General features: G+C 36.4%; 1 protein-coding gene and 1 non-coding gene across 10 annotated transcripts in view; one reads left to right on the top strand and one right to left on the bottom strand.

Moving 5' to 3' along the window:
• The window catches only part of LOC105483060 (EF-hand calcium binding domain 3), a 575,939-nt gene that overhangs the window by 377,086 nt on the left and 181,680 nt on the right, over positions 1 to 17,173 (bottom strand). For 8 of the 9 annotated variants that reach the window (XR_011615926.1, XM_071083376.1, XM_071083377.1 and 5 more), the window contains 4 exons: positions 15,674 to 15,817; positions 14,661 to 14,732; positions 12,852 to 12,995; positions 12,400 to 12,471 (listed from right to left, as the gene is read on the bottom strand). The exons of the other annotated variant lie outside the window; for it this stretch is intronic. Coding sequence is in view for 7 of the 8 variants with exons in the window: in XM_071083376.1 (XP_070939477.1) it covers positions 12,400 to 12,471; positions 12,852 to 12,995; positions 14,661 to 14,732; positions 15,674 to 15,817 (432 nt within the window). In the remaining variant the exon portion in view is untranslated. The remainder of the gene's footprint in view (positions 1 to 12,399; positions 12,472 to 12,851; positions 12,996 to 14,660; positions 14,733 to 15,673; positions 15,818 to 17,173) is intronic. 9 annotated transcript variants of the gene reach the window in all.
• LOC112426947 (U7 small nuclear RNA) lies at positions 15,580 to 15,641 on the top strand. The gene has a single exon (XR_003018335.1). It is a non-coding gene; the product is annotated as a U7 small nuclear RNA (small nuclear RNA).

Raw genomic sequence — 17,173 nt, 5'->3', positions numbered from 1 at the left:
TACAACATACCTGAATCTCTGGGACACATTTAAAGCAGTGTGTAGAGGGAAATTCATAGCACTAAATGCCCACAACAGAAAGCAGGAAAGATCTCAAATTGACACCCTAACATCACAGTTAAAAGAAATAGAGAAGCAAGAGCAAACACATTCAAAAGCTAGCAGAAGGCAAGAAATAACTAAGATCAGAGCAGAACTGAAGGAGACAGAGACACAAAAAACCCTCCAAAAAATCAATGAATCCAGGAGCTGGTTTTTTGAAAAGACCAACAAAATTGATAGACTGCTAGCAAGACTAATAAAGAAGAAAAGAGAGAAGAATCAAATAGATGCAATAAAAATGATAAAGGGGATATCACTACCGACCCCACAGAAATACAAACTACCATCAGAGAATACTATAAACACCTCTACGCAAATAAACTAGAAAATCGACAAGAAATGGATAATTTCCTGGACACTTACACTCTCCCAAGACTAAACCAGGAAGAAGTTGAATCCCTGAATAGACCAATAGTAGGCTCTGAAATTGAGACAATAATTAACAGCCTACCAACCAAAAAAAGTCCAGGACCAGACGGATTCATGGCCGAATTCTACCAGAGGTACAAAGAGGAGCTGGTACCATTCCTTCTGAAACTATTCCAATAAACAGAAAAAGAGGGAATCCTCCCTAACTCATTTTATGAGGCCAACATCATCCTGATACCAAAGCCTGGCAGAGACACAACAACAAAAAAGAGAATTTTAGACCAATATCCCTGATGAACATTGATGCAAAAATCCTCCATAAAATATTGGCAAACCGAATCCAGCAGTACATCAAAAAGCTTATCCACCATGATCAAGTGGGCTTCATCCCTGGGATGCAAGTCTGGTTCAACGTATGCAAATCAATAAATGTAATCCATCACATAAACAGAACCAAAGACAAACACCACATGATTATCTCAATAGATGCAAAAAAGGCCTTTGACAAAATTCAACAGTCCTTCATGCTAAACACTCTCAGTAAATTCGGTATTGATGGAAGGTATCTCAAAATAATAAGAGCTATTTATGAGAAACCCACAGCCAATATCATACTGAATGGGCAAAAACTGGATGCATTCCCTTTGAAAACCGGCACAAGACAGGGATGCTCTCTCTCACCACTCCTATTCAACATAGTGTTGGAAGTTCTGGCCAGGGCAATCAAGTAAGAGAAAGAAATAAAGGCTATTCAATTAGGAAATGAGGGAGTCAAATTGTCCCTGTTTGCAGATGACATGATTGTATATTTAGAAAACCCCATCGTCTCAGCCCAAAATCTCCTTAAGCTGATAAACAACTTCAGCAAAGTCTCAGGATACAAAATCAATGTGCAAAAATCACAAGCATTCTTATACACCAGTAACTGACAAACAGAGAGCCAAATCATGAATGAACTCCCATTCACAATAACTTCAAAGGGAATAAAATACCTAGGAATCCAACTTATAAGGGATGTAAAAGACCTCTTCAAGGAGAACTACGAACCACTGCTCAGTGAAATACAAGAAGACACAAACAAATGGAAGAACATACCATGCTCATGGATATCCATGCTCATGGTTAGGAAGAATCAATACTGTGAAAATGGCCATACTGCCCAGGGTAATTTATAGATTCAGTGCCATCCCCATTAAGCTATCAATGATTTTCTTCACAGAATTGGAAAAAAACTGCTTTAAAGTTCATATGGAACCAAAAAAGACCCCGCATTGCCAAGACAATCCTAAGTCAAAAGAACAAAGCTGTAGACATCACGCTACCTGACTTCAAACTATACAACAAGGCTACAGTAACCAAAACAGCATGGTACTGGTACCAAAACAGAGATATAGACCAATGGAATAGGACAGAGCCCTCCAAAATACCACCACAGATCTACAGCCAATTGATCATTGACAAACCTGACAAAAACAAGAAATGGGGAAAGGATTCTCTATTTAATCAATGGTGCTGGGAAAATTGGCTAGCCATAAGTAGAACACTGAAACTGGATCCTTTCCTTACTCCTTATACGAAAATTAATTCAAGATGGATTAGAGACTTAAATGTTAGACCTAAAACCATAAAAACCCTAGAAGAAAACCTAGGTAATACCATTCAGGACATAGGCATGGGCAAGGAATTCATGTCTAAAACACCAAAATCAATGGCAACAAAAGCCAAAATTGACAAATGGGATCTAATTAAACTAAAGAGCTTCTGCACAGCAAAAGAAACTACCATCAGAGTGAACAGGCAACCTACAGAATGGGAGAACATTTTTGCAATCTACTCATTTGACAAAGGGCTAATATCCAGATCCTACAAAGAACTCAAACAAATTTACAAGAAAAAAACAAACAACCCCATCAAAAAGTGGGCAACAGATATGAACAGACACTTCTCAAAAGAAGACATTCATTCAGCCAACAGACACATGAAAAAATGCTCATCATCACTCGCCATCAGGGAAATGCAAATCAAAACCACAATGAGATACCATCTCACACCAGTTAGAATGGTGATCATTAAAAAATCAGGAAACAACATGTGCTGGAGAGGATGTGGAGAAATAGGAACACTTTTACACTGTTGGTGGGACTGTAAACTAGTTCAACCATTGTCGAAAACAGTGTGGTGATTCCTCAAGGATCTAGAACTAGAAATATCATTTGACCCAGCAATCCCATTACTGGGTATATACCCAAAGGATTATAAATCATGCTGCTATAAAGACACATGCACACGTATGTTTATTGCGGCACTATTCACAATAGCAAAGACTTGGAATCAACCCAAATGTCCATCAGTGACAGACTGAATTAAGAAAATGTGGCACATATACACCATGGAATACTATGCAGCCATAAAAAAGGATGAGTTCGTGTCCTTTATAGGGAATGGATGCAGCTAGAAACCATCATTCTCAGCAAACTATCGCAAGAACAGAAGACCAAACACCGATGTTCTCACTCATAGGTGGTAACTGAACAATGAGATCACTTGGACACAGGGAGGAGAACATCACACACCAGGGCCTATTGGGGAGCGGGGAAAGGGGAGGGATAGCATTAGGAGACAAACCTAATGTCAATGACGAGTTAATGGGTGCAGCACACCAACATGGCACATGTATACATAGGTAACAAACCTGCACATTGTGCACATGTACCCTAGAACTTAAAGTATAATAATAAATAAAAAGTGGGCAAAAGGATATTCAAGGTATAGCAAAATGATGTACTAGAAGGCTCCACCAATCACCCCCCTGCAAGGACACCAATTTAACTGTCTACACAGGAAAAAAACACCTTCATAAGAACTGAAAATCAGGTGAGTCCTCACAGCACCTAATTTTAACTCTGCATTGCTGAAAGAGGCACTGAAGAGAGTAAAAACAGTCTCGAATCCCCGATGCCACCCCTACTCAACCCCCAGCAACAGCGAAAGGGATAGAACATAGCAATTGTGAATCACTAAACTCAGCACTGTTCTGTTACAGCAGAAAGGATAACCAGACCAAACTCAGCTGATGCCCACCCAAGGAGCGAGCATTTAAAGTAGTCCTGGTCAGAGAGGAATCGCTGATCTCAGTGGTCAAAATGAGTTCTTGCATGCCTTGTCACTGCGGGCTAAAGTGTTCAGCACTAAGTAACACTTACTCTAAGTAAGCCTGAAAGGCAGTCTAGGCCATACGGACTGCAACTCATAGGTGAGTCCCAGTGCTGTACTGGGTCCAGAGACAGTGGACTGGTGGGGGGTGGCGCGGGGCACATGACCTACTGAGACACCAGCTGGAGTAGCTAAGGGACTGCTTGCATCACCTCTCCTCAAACCCCAGGCCACACAGTTTGTGGCTCCAAAACAGGTTCCATCCTTCCACTTGAAGAGAGGATAGGGAAGAGAAGCAGGACTTTGTTTTGCATCTTGGATAGGAGGTGAGCCACAGTGGGATAGGGCACCAGTCAAAATTTTAAGTCCTCTGTTACAGGCTCTAGCTCTCACAACTTTTCTTGACACACCATCAATGAGAAGGGAAGCTGCAGCCTTGAAGGGAAAGACCAGTGCTGGCAGCATTCATTACCTTCTAAGTGAAGAGCCCTTGGACCCCAAATAACCAGCAGCAAAACCCAGGTACTACATCAAGGGACTTGGATGAGTCTCTGAGAACTGCTGGATTCAGGTGAGACTCAGCACATCACCAGTTGTGGTGGCTATCAGGTGAAACTCCTTCTGCTTGAGAAAAGCAGAAGGAAAAGTAAAGGAAATTTTGGCTTGCATCTTAGGTACCAGGACGGCCACAGAGGAACAGAGCACCAAGCAGGCTCTTGGGGTCCCAATTCCAGGATTTGACTCTTAGATGGCATCTCTAGACCTGCCCTGGGCCAGAAGAAAACTCACCGCTCTGAAGAATGAGTCCCAGGCCAGGCAGTATTCAACACAAAGTGACTGAAGAGCCCTTGGCAGTAGTCTGGCAGTACTTCTCACAGCCTGTGGTGGCAGTGGCTATAGGGTGAGGCTCTTCAGCCTTTGAAAAGGCAAAGGAAGAGGCAGAAGGACTTCTTTTGGTTTGAGTGCCAGCTCAGCCACAGTACAAAAGAACACCACATAGTCCCTGACTTGCAGATGGCACCTCTGGACCTACCTGGGGCCTGAGGAAACTCATCAGCCTGAAGGAAAAGATATAGGCCTTTGCCACCTGCTGATTGCAAAGCCCCACATCCTTGAGGGAACATATGCAGTAGCCAGGAAGTAGGCTACAGAAGGCCTTGGGTGAGACTCAGTGCTACACTGGCTTTAGGTCTGACACAGCACAGTCATATGCTAGCGGCCACAGGGGTGCTGGTATCACTCCACCCCCAGCTTTAGGTGGCTCAGAACAAAGGTAGAGACTCTGTTTGTTTGGCAGAAAGTAAGAGAACAGAATAAGAGTTTACCTGGTAAACCAAAGAATTGTCCTGAATCTTATCTAAGACCATCAGGGCTCTACCAGTCTGCAAGAATCACACCATTACTAGGCTTGCAATGCTCCCTAAAGCAGATACAGCTTAGATCACAACAATCAAGTCCTTTTAAATACCTAGAAGGCTTTCCCAAGAAGGACAGGTACAAACAAGCCCAGACAGTGAAGACTACAGTAAATACCTAATTATTCAATGCCCAGACACTAAACAACATCTACTAGCATTAACAACATTCAAAATAACATGACCTTGCCAAATGAATATGCCATCAAGGACCAATCATGGAGAAACAGAGATATGTGACCTTTCAGACACAGAATTCAAAATAGCTGTGTTGAGGAAACTGAAAGAAATTTAATATAATGCAGAGAAGGAATTCAGAATTCTACTAGATAAATTTAACAAAGACACTGAAATAATTAAAAACAATTGGGCAGAAATTCTGGAGCTGAAAAATCCAATTGGCATACAGAAGAATACATCAGAGTCTTTTTAATAGCTGAATTGATCAAACAGAATAAAGATTTAGTGAGCTTGAAGATGGTCTATTTGAAAGCATACAGTCAGAGGAGACAAAAGAAAAAAGAATAAAAAACAATGAAATGTGCCTACAGGATCTAGATAATAGCTTCAAAATGACAAATCTACAAGTAATTGGCCTTAAAGAGGCAATAGAGAAAAAGATAGTGGTAGAAAGTTTATTCAAAGGGATAATAACAGAGACCTTTCCAAACATAAAGAAAGATATCAATATCCAAGTACCAGAATGTTCTAGAACACCAAGCAGATTTAACCCTTGTGGCTATTACTTCACTACTTCAAGTCACTTAATCAAACTTCCAAAGGTCAAGGATAAAGCAAGAATCCTTAAAGCCACAAGAAAGAAAGAAACAAATAACATACAATGGAACTCCAATATGTTTGGCAGTAGACTTTTCAGTAGAAACCTTACAGGCCAGGAGAGAGTGGCATGACATATTTACAGTGCTGAAGGAAAAAAAGTTATACCCTAGAATAGTATATCCAGTGAAAATATTCTTCAAACACAAATTAAAAATAAAGACTTTCCTAGACAAACAAAGCTGAGAGATTTTGTCAATACCAGACCTGTCCTATATGAAATGCTAAAGGGAGTGCTTCAATCAGAAAGAAAAGGGCATTAATGAGCAATAAGTAATCACATGAAGGTACAAAATCTCACTGGTAATAGTAAATACACAGAAAAACACAGAATATTATAACACTGCAACTGTGTTGTGTAAACTACTCTTATCTTAAGGAGAAAAACAAAACAACGAGTCAATCAAAAATAAGAACAGCAGTAACTTTTCAAGAGATAAACAGTACAATAAGATATAGATAGAAAAAAACAACACATTAAAAAGGGGGATGAAGTGAAGGAATACTTTTTAAAATTAGTTTTCTTTTTCCTTATTTGTTTATGTAGGCAAACAGTGTTGTTCTCAGTTTAAAACACTGTGCTATAAGATAGTATTTGCAAGCCTCATGGTAACCTCAAACCAAAAAACATACAATGCATATACAAAAAATTAAAAGCAAGAAACTAAATCATATCACCAGAGAAAATCACCTTCACTAAAAGAAGACAAGAAGAAAAGAAAGAAGATAAAAAATACAAAACAACCAGAAAACAAGTAACAAAATGGCAGGAGTAAGTCCTTACTTATCAATAACAACACTGAATGTAAATAGACTAAACTCTTCAATCAAGACACAGAGTGGCTAAATTGATGAAGAAACAAGACCTACTGATCTGCTGCCTACAAGAAATACATTTCACCAATAAAGACACACATAGACTAAAAATAAAGCAGTGGTAAAAAGATATTCCATATCAATGGAAACCCAAAAAAAGCAGGACTTGCCAGACTTACATCTGAATAAGTAGATATCAAGACAAAAGCTATAAGAACAGGCAAAGTAGGTCATCATATAATTATAAATGGGTCAAGTCAGTAAGAAGATATAACAATTTTAAATGTATATGCACCCAGCACTGGAGCACCCAGATGTATAAAGCACACAGGTATATAAACAGATAAATGGACTCCAATACAATAGTAGTTGCAGACTTCAATACCCTACTTTCAGCACTGGAGAAGTCTTTCAGACAGAGAATTAACAAAGAAACATCAGCCTTAATCTGCACTATAGACCAAAAGAATCTAATAGAAATTTACAGAACATTTCACCCAATGGCTGCAGAATACACATTCTTTTCCTCAGCATATGTATCATTCTCAAGGTTAGATCATATGTTAGGTCACAAAACAAATCTTAAAACATTAAAAAAAAAAAAAATTGAAGGCTGAGTACAGTGGCTCACATCTGTAATCCCAGCACTTTGGGAGGCCAAGGCAGGTGGATCACTTGAGGTCAGGAGCTCAAGACCAGCCTGACCAACATGGCAAAACCCCATCTCTACTAAAAATACAAAAGATTAGCTGGGCATAGTGGCAGGTGCCTGTAATCCCAGCTACTTGGGAGGCTGAGGCAGGAGAATCACTTGAACCTGGGAGGTGGAGGTTGCAATGAGCTGAGCTCGCACCATTGCACTCCACCCTGGGAAACAGAGTGAAACTCCAGCTCAAAAAAAAAAAGAAAAAAATTGAAATAATATCCAACAGCTTCTCTGATAGCAATTGAATACAACTAGAAATTAATAAAAAGAGAAATTCTGGAAACAACACAAATACATGGAAATTAAACAGTATGCTCCTACATGACTAATGGGTCAATGAAGGCATTAAGAAGAAAATTTAAAAATTTCTTGAAACAAATGATAAAGGAAACACAACATACCACAACCTATGGGATACAGCAAAAGCAGCCCTAAGATGGAAGTTAATAGCCATAAGTACCTCCATGAGAAAACACAAAAAAACTTCAAATAAACAATCTAACAAAGCATCTTAAAGGACTGGAGAAGCCAGAGAAAAACCCAAAAAATAGTAGAAAAGAAATAATAAAAATCAGAGCAGAAACAAATGAAATTAAAATAAAGAAAAAATACAAAAGATCAATGAAACAAAAAGCTGGTATTTTGAAAAGTTAAACAAAACTGACAACCTTTATCCAGACTAAGAAAAAAATGGAAGATACAAACAAAATCAGAAAAGAAAGAGGAGACATTACAATTTATGCTGCAGAAATTCAAAGGATCATTAGAGGCTACTATGACCAACTATATGTCAATAAATTGGAAAGCCTAGAAGAAATGAACAATTTCTAAGCGCATAATATCTACCAAAATTGAACCAGGAAGAACTAGAAAATCTGAAGAGATCATTAACAGGTAACAAGACTGAAGACCTAACAAAAAGTCTCCCAGCAAAGAAAAGCCCAGAACCTGATGGCTTCACTGCTTAATTCTACCAAACATTTACAGAAGAAATAATGCCAATTCTACTCAAACTATTCTGAAAAATAAGGATGAGGGAATACTTCCAAACTCATTCTACAAGGCCAGAATTACCCTGACACCAAAACCAGACAAAACCACATGAAAAAAAAAAAAAAGAAAAGAAAACTACAAGCCAGTATCTCTGATGATTGTTGATGCAAAAATCCTCGACAAAATACTAGCAAACCAAATTCAACAATACGTAAGAAAGATCATTCATCATGACCAAGTGGGATTGATTCCTGGGATGCAAGAATGGTCCAACATATGCAATTCAATTAATGTGATTCATCATATCAACAGAATGAAGGATAAAAACCATCTGATCATTTCAACTGATGCTGAAAAAGCATTTGATAAAATTCAACATTCCTTCTTGATAAAAACCCTAAAAAAGCTTGGTATAAAAGGAACATATTTCAACATAATACAAGCCATATACAAGAGACCCATAGTTAGTATCATACTGAATGGAGAAAAACTGAAAGCTTTTCCTTTAAGATCTAGTACATGACAAAGATGTCTATTGTCATCACTATATTCAGCATAGTACCAGAAGTCTTAGCTACAGCAATCAGATGAGAGAAAGAAATAAACGACATCCAAACTGGGAAGAAGTCAAATTATCCTTGTTTTCAGATATGATCTTATATTTGGGAAAACCTAAAGACTTCACCAAAAGACTATTAGAATTGAAAAATTCAGTAAAGTCACAGGATACAAAACTAACATACAAAATTCAGCAGCATTTCTATATATCAACAGCGAACAATGTGAAAAAGAAATAAAACATGTAATTCCACTTACAATACCCATGCATAAAATTTAATACTTAGGAATTAACCAAAGACGTGATACACCTCTATAATAAAAACTATAAAACATTGATGAAAAAAATTAAAGAGGACACCAAAGACTGGAAAGATATTTCATGTTCATGAATTAGAAGAATCAATATTGTTAAAATGTCTATGCTACCCAAAGGAATCTACAGATTCAATGCAATCCCTATCAAAATGCCGATGACATTCATCACAGAAATAGAAAAAAAAAATCTAAAATTTATATGGAACCGCAAACACCCAGAATAGCCAAAGAGCTAATCTAAGCAAAAAGAACAAACCTGGAAGAAACACATTACCTGATTTCGAATTATACTACAGAGCTATAGTAACCAAAACAGAATGGTATTGGCATGAAAACGAACACATAGACCAATGGAGCAGAACACAGAACTTAGAAATAAATCTTCACAGCTACAGTGAACTCATTTTTGACAAAGGTGCCAAGAACATACACTGAGGTAAAGACAGTCTCCTCAATAAATGGTGCTGGGAAAATTAGATATCTACACACAGAAGAATAAAACTAGGCCCCTATCTCTTGCCATATACAAAAATCAAATCAAAATGGATTAAAGACTTAAATTTCAGACTTCAAACTATCAAGCTACTACAAGAAAACAGTGGGAAAAAATCTCCAGAACATTCATCTGGGCAAAATGTTCTTGAGCAAATCCCACAAGCACAGGAAATCAAAGTAAAAATAGACAAACGGGATCACATCAAGTTTAAAAGCTTCTGCATAGAAATGAAATAATCAACAAAGTGAAAAGACAATCCACAGAACAGGAGAAAATATTTGCAAACTATCCCTCTGACAAGAGATTAATAACCAGAATATATAAGGAGTTTCCTAACAACTCTATAGGAAAAAAAAACAACAACAAATAATCCAATCAAAAAATGGACAAAAGATTCGAATAGACATTTCTCAAGAGAAGACATACAAATGCAAACAGGCATATGAAAAAGTGCTCTACATCATTGATCATCACAGAAATGCAAATCAAAACTACAATGAGTTATCATCTTACCCCAGCTAAAATGGCTTATATCTAAAAGACAAGAAATAACAAAGGCTGGCAAAAAGAGAACCCTTGTACACTGTTGGTGGGAATGTAAATTACTACAACCACTATGGAGAACAGTTGGGAGAGTCCTTAAAAAACTAAAAATTGAGCTACCATACAATCTAGCAATCTCACTAATGGGTATATATCCAAAAGAAAGGAAATCAGTATATTGAAGAGATATCTGCACTCCCATGTTTGTTGCAGCACTGCTCACAATATCTGACATTTGGAAGTAACCTAAGTGTCCATCAACAGATGAATAGATAAAGAAAATGTGGTAGTTATACACATGGAGTATTATTCAGCTGTTAAAAAGAATGAGATCCTGTCATTTGCAATAACATGGATGGAGTCGGAGGTCATTATGTTAAGTGAAATAAGCCAGGCACATAAAGACAAACATCACATATTCTTGCTTATTTGTGTTATCTAAAATTATAACAATTGAACTCATGGGCATAGAAAGTAGAAAGATGGTTACCAGGGTAGTGGCAGTGTTGGGGGTAGGGATGGCTAATGGCTACCAAAAAATGAATAAGAGCTACTACTTGATAGTAAAACAGGGTGACTAAAGTCAATAATAACTTAATTGCATATATTTTTAAATAACTAAAAAAGTGGAATTGGATTATTTGTAACACAAAGATAAATGCTTGAGGATACCCCATTTTCCATGATGTGATTATTTCACATTGCCTGCCTATATCAAAACATCTCATATATCTCATAAATATATACACCTACTATGTACCCACAAAAAATATTTAAAAATTAAAAATAAATAAAAAGTGGGAAAATGACATGAACAGATACTTTTCAAAACAAGACATTTATGCAGTCAACAAGCATATGAAAAAATGCTCAATATCACTAATCATTAGAGAAATGCAAATCAAAGCCACAGTGAGATACTATCTCACACCAATCAGAATGACTATTATTAAGAAGTCAAAAATAGCAGATGCTGGCAAGGTTGTGTAGAAAAGGGAACACTTATACACTGCCAATGGGAATGTAAACTAGCTTAACCACTGTGGGAAGCAGTTTGGGGATTTCTCAAAGAACCTAAAGCAGAATTACCATTTGACCCAGCAATCTCATTATTGGGTAGATACCCAAAGAAATATAATTGTTCTACCATAAAGACATATGCATGTGTGTGTTCATCATAGTGCTATTCACAATAGCAAAGACATGGAATCAGCCTAAATGTCCCTCAGTGGTAGACTGGGAACATATATTCTTACTTACAAGTGGAAGCTAAACATTGAGTACATATGGATGCAAAGAAAGAAATGACAGTTACCAGGGCCTACTTGAGGGTGGAGGATTGGAGGAGGTTGAGGATTGAAAACTATCTATCAGGCACTACGCTTATTACATGGGAGATGAAATAATTTGTACACCAAACCCCAACCCCTATGACACATAATTTACCTACATAGCAAAACTGCATATGTACCCCTGAACCTAAAATAAAAGTTAAAAAAAAGATGGTGAATACCAAAATAAATAAATTAATAAAAATTTAAAAAAAGATTCTTGGTTCTTACACTAGGCAGAAGAGAAAACTATTTTTCCCTAAAGATTATAGTCTTTTCTTTTCCTTGTATTCTTCTTCTTCTTCTTCTTTTTTTTTTTTTTTTTTTTTTTGAGACAGGGTCTCACTGTCACCCAGGCGAGAGTGCAGTGGCATGGATTTCAGCTCACTGCAACCTCCACCTCCCAGTTTCAAGTGATTCTTGTGCCTCAGCCTCCAGAGTAACTGGGACTACATGCACACACCACCATGCCTGGCTAATTTTTGTATTTTTTTTTCAGTACAGACAAATTTCCACCATATTGGCCAGGCTGGTCTCAAATGCCTCAGCCTCCCAAAGTGCTGGGATTACAGGCGTGAGCCACCGCGCCCAGCCTAGATTATAGTCTTTTCCAGTTGTGCTACCCATTAGACATGTAAAGGCATTAGAAAATTATGCTAGTGTTAAATAAGTTTAAAACCATCTCAAAAGCCTATCTGGGGTTTTTCCAAGAGATCTATAGCACATGTCATTATATATCTCCATTCAACTGAAAATTCTTACTTTCAGGAAGAGATGAAAATCCTGAATTGACCAAATTGCTCATAAACTCTTGTAAATTCACTGTCCCATCCTCTGAAAGAAAAATGCAAGCCAAAGGACATGGAAAAAGTAAACAATCAAATATAAGAAACAGACAACTATAATTGCTATATTGAGAAATAATGTATAGATATGGCTTTGAAACTGAGATATATATTCAGTCAAAAACACAGGTGCATACATATCATTCAGACACACACACATATACTTATCCTCTATAGATTTCCCACTTTATGCTGTTACTGAGGATTACTAGAACACACATGACAATTACTAGAACCCAGATGAACAGTAGGTATTTTAAGCCTTGGATAATCTATGAAGCAGAAAAGCCTCTTAAGAATTCTTGAAACATTCAAACTGATTCATGTTAACTAAGATAAAGGATACCTAGAAATACATTAAATACTCACCCCTGGGAGCCACATTCTTCAGTGCTCTTTGAATCACATCTTGGGGTAATGGAACTCCTACAGTTTTCAACATGAAGTCTAGGTCATCAGGGTTTGCCACATTTTTCTTAATGGAGGCCAGAACTTTCAAGGAGTCTTCTGTTTCTATTTGGAAAAAAAAAACACAGTACAAAAATTTTTTTAAACACTCAAATATTATTAGTAGATTCTGAATGATAGTAATAACTACTGCTACTACTGCCCATTGAGTACTGTCTGAGCTTGCTAGACACAAGCAAGCTCATCTCAGAGATTACATGTATCTCATCTCATTTAATCCCACAAAAGCTCTGTGGAGTCAGTACCAATATTTCCCTTATTTAAGAGATAAGAAAACCTAGCCTTAGAGAGGCTATTCTGTCCAAGAACCCATAGATACTAGATGTGAAATCAAGTCTGAAATCCAGGATAACTGATGTTATAGGCAGAATGTTTAACCATGATGTTAACCAAGTCATTGCAGATATTTAAATCTGAGATTTAAGAATGATTACATAGAACTCAGAACATCTGCTTACTCTCTTCTCTATCATATTTGAGGCTGAGAATTCGATTAAAGATATGACAACTAACCATAAATTAATTGTTTTGCCTAAAATTGGATAAATGGTCATCTTTTAATATGACTGTCATCAATGAATTTTTTTCATTTAGCAGATCACTTGCATGCATCAACACATATACACAAAAATGTCCCCCCAAAATGGAAAGCTTGGTACTAATATATAACTACCAAAAAAGGTAATATTTAATTCGGAAAGTACCATGGATAAATTATTCTACCAAGCAAAAAAAAAAAATGTTAAGTATTGTATTATGATGAACATCATTATATCAAAAACATTTACCCTGTATGAGTTTAAACTTATGAACGACCTATCTAGGAGAGTCTTATAGGTGTCAATTACAAAACCAAGGATTAAAGAAAAACTATTTCATCTATTGAAATACTTACCACTTTGCCATCCTAAATAATTTCATTTTGTAGCTCCCTAAATTAGGTCTTTTGAATTCAGTTTGGTTTCAATTTAGAAAACATTTAGAAAGAGTTTAGAAAACATTAAGCGTTTAAACTCTTCTCAAAAATACTGGCTTCTCCAAGAAGACTCAGGGAATCCAAAATAGTTGTGAATTTACTAATTAAATTAGCCTAAACATTGAGGAGACCCAGAAGTTCCACAGACTTTTTTTACGTTGAGGATGCTGGTTAATTAAATATATTAAAAACAGATTACATACAATCCCTTATGGATTGGTAGTGGAGTAGTGGAAAAATACCATAAAGGAAGTGTATATGTTTCAAAATGTTCCTATATGTTTCTAAATGTTTCAACAGTGAATTGTCTCATGACAAAATCTCATTTTAATAAAGAGATAATAGGATAGAGAAAAAGAAGTAACACTGATCTTATTCCCACAGAATTTTGGTAAAATAGCAGATATTTCCAACTGATAGCAGTCATCTTGGATCACAAACTTGGACACTAGGATGAATCATCTAGATAAATTTTGTCTATTTACTCTTTTTGAGTGATGAACAAATATACTACAATTCTAGAAAATATCAGTTGAGAAAACACCAGGACTAGAATCCCCTATTGATTCTTGATCCAATGTACATTTATTTATGTGTGTGTGCATATTTACATATTTAGGCGTACACACACACACACACGTCTTTCTTTACAGCATTAGAAAACTGCATAAATGAATATAATTAACACCAAACAATTCCATTCAAACTTTTTATTGTTAAAAATTCTCACTCACTTGAAGCTTTAGTAAAATACGGCGTTTGCATCAACTGACTCAGGCAATCTTTTAAGTTCACTTTCCCCTCTTCTGAAAATGGAACATAAAGGGATGAATAACATTTGGTCAAAAGATACCAAGCAATGGTATTAGAAGATATCCATGCCTACTTAATCTTTAAGACTAAAATGTTTTCTAACTCTGATTCTGCTATACATACCTCAGAATAACTATGAAAAGGAATATGATTATGATGACTCTTGTGGTCATTTTTGTTGTAGTGTCAATGAGCATTTTGTGGATTTTACACACACCTTAACCAATTGGGACAACTGTTTTGGTATGTTTCCTCTCCCATTTTATATTATCTTAATTTTTCAGTATCACAAGTCCTATAAGTGCCTATATTTTCAAGGAAGACAATTTATCTGCCAGAAAATAAGTCTTATAAACCAAACTCAACCATAATATCTAAAGAAGACTACGCTTATGAGCAAAGATATATTAGTAAAGGAAGTGTGCAATCTTTGGCTTTCTATCAGGCATATGCTTGGGACTTAAGATGAAAAAGAGCAACCCAAGGCTCTGCATGTAAACTAAACATTCCATTGGCAGGATTCTAAAAACTCCAGCATAGCCCATTGAGAATTCTAGGGAAACCCAACTGGTTGTGTGCATCGCACACTAAGGATTAGGTCTTTGTTTCATGGGCTTGAGACAGCTTCACAGCTTCTGACAAACAAATAGGATAGAGAGAGGAAGATTATATTTTCCTAGGATACTCAATATTAAGATAATCCAGAACAAATTCTCATTCAGCCCTAAAAGGGAAAATCTAGAGTTGCCGAACTCATTGCTTTTGATTCCTCATCACTTAAGCTCTTTGGATTCTGAGTGAAAGTAAACACAAGCTTTTTGTGTTTAATAAATGACTCAGAAGTGTTACAGCTCTTTTAGAATTTGTCTAGCAGGCTTTCTGGTTTTTGCCAGAAAACCCTTCAAAAATTTTTCTTTAAATAAAGAATACATACTATCAACACAAACGGATCCAAGCACCTCCTGTAATTCTTCCTCTGGAAAATAAATCCCCAGGCCTTTCAGTACAGAATTTACATCATCAGCATCAAGTTTTTCATTGGTGACTTTGTCTAAGGCCTTTGCAAGTTTGTTAACCTCTATCAAGATAAAATAGAAAATATTTTGTTTAGCTACAGTCATATTGTAAATAATAAACTACAGTTCAAAACATTAGTATAGGTACCTGACATCGTTAATCTAAAGATGATATAGCACAGTGCAATTCACCTTAAATACTCAGGGGAGGGATCATTCCAAACTTCATCATCCAAAAAAATCCTTGATAACATTCTTGGTATGTGCCCTTACAGCATTTTTATATTTTAGTGGTATTTAATTAAAACTCTTTAATGGCAAACTTTGTTTCAGTTAGCAAGGTATCCTGACCATTTTCCCTTTCAACACACTATTCTACCAGCACCATTTTAAATGACTGTATAGTATTCCACTGCATTAATATATCCTATCTTTCTAAATCAAAGTTTAATTGTTATCATAAGTGGAATCCTGATGATAAATTTTCTTAAACATGCATCTGTTCACTAATGGTTTTTTCCTAACATAAATTTCCAAAGTTAAATGGGGTGCACGGTTTCAAGGCCTTTGAGATACAATGCCAAATAATGAAAGAAAATAGTCATTTTACCACATCCTTTCTAACTTCAACTTATTCTTTCTCCCTTTCTTATTTTTCTGAAAGAGCTTCTAGATGATAATGCCAATCCTCCCCTCCAATTCCTCCCCCTCAAAAAACAAAGTCCTTTAGGAATTGAATTACACATATAAATTAATTTTGAGAAGTGACTTTAGTAAAATATGTGAAATCCATCAATAAAATATTTCTCCATTTATTCAAATCATCTTTTTCAGCTATCAGCTCTATGACAATGACTTTCAAATGTTTCTATCACTGAACTCATCCAAATTTTAGTTCACATGTCTAACTGTTCCCTACCTAACTCTTCCTTCAAAGCCTTCCTCCATTTTTCCCTAAAACTCTCACCTTCACCTGAACTCCTAAAATAATAAACATGTAACCACTCATTTGATCTTTTGGTATATTAGTTACACTTTTATATAAATGGCTTATTTTTCCAGCTAGACTTTAATATCCTTGTGGTCTACCTCTATACCATGCATATTTGTATTAAATATATGTATACTAATTATATTAACTTGTGATTATGGTATAAGATCAATTTTTCAACTAAACTAATAAGCTATAACATAGTTAAAAAAAATAATAATCCCTGAACTTGGAGTCTAATTTTTTTTAGACAGAGTCTTGCTCTGTTGCCCAGGCAGGAGTACAGTGGCACGATCTCTGCTCACTGCAATCTCTGCCTCCCAGATTCAAACGATTCTTCTGCCTCAGCCTCCCAAGTAGCTAGGACTACAGGCGCATGCCACCACACCTGGATAATATTTTGTACCTTTAGTAGAGACGGGGTTTC

Source organism: Macaca nemestrina, chromosome 17 (assembly GCF_043159975.1).
Source record: "Macaca nemestrina isolate mMacNem1 chromosome 17, mMacNem.hap1, whole genome shotgun sequence".
Lineage (NCBI taxonomy): Eukaryota > Metazoa > Chordata > Mammalia > Primates > Cercopithecidae > Macaca > Macaca nemestrina.
The sequence above is the reverse complement of the archived record's forward strand: the minus strand, read 5'-3'. Positions and strand labels throughout refer to the sequence as shown.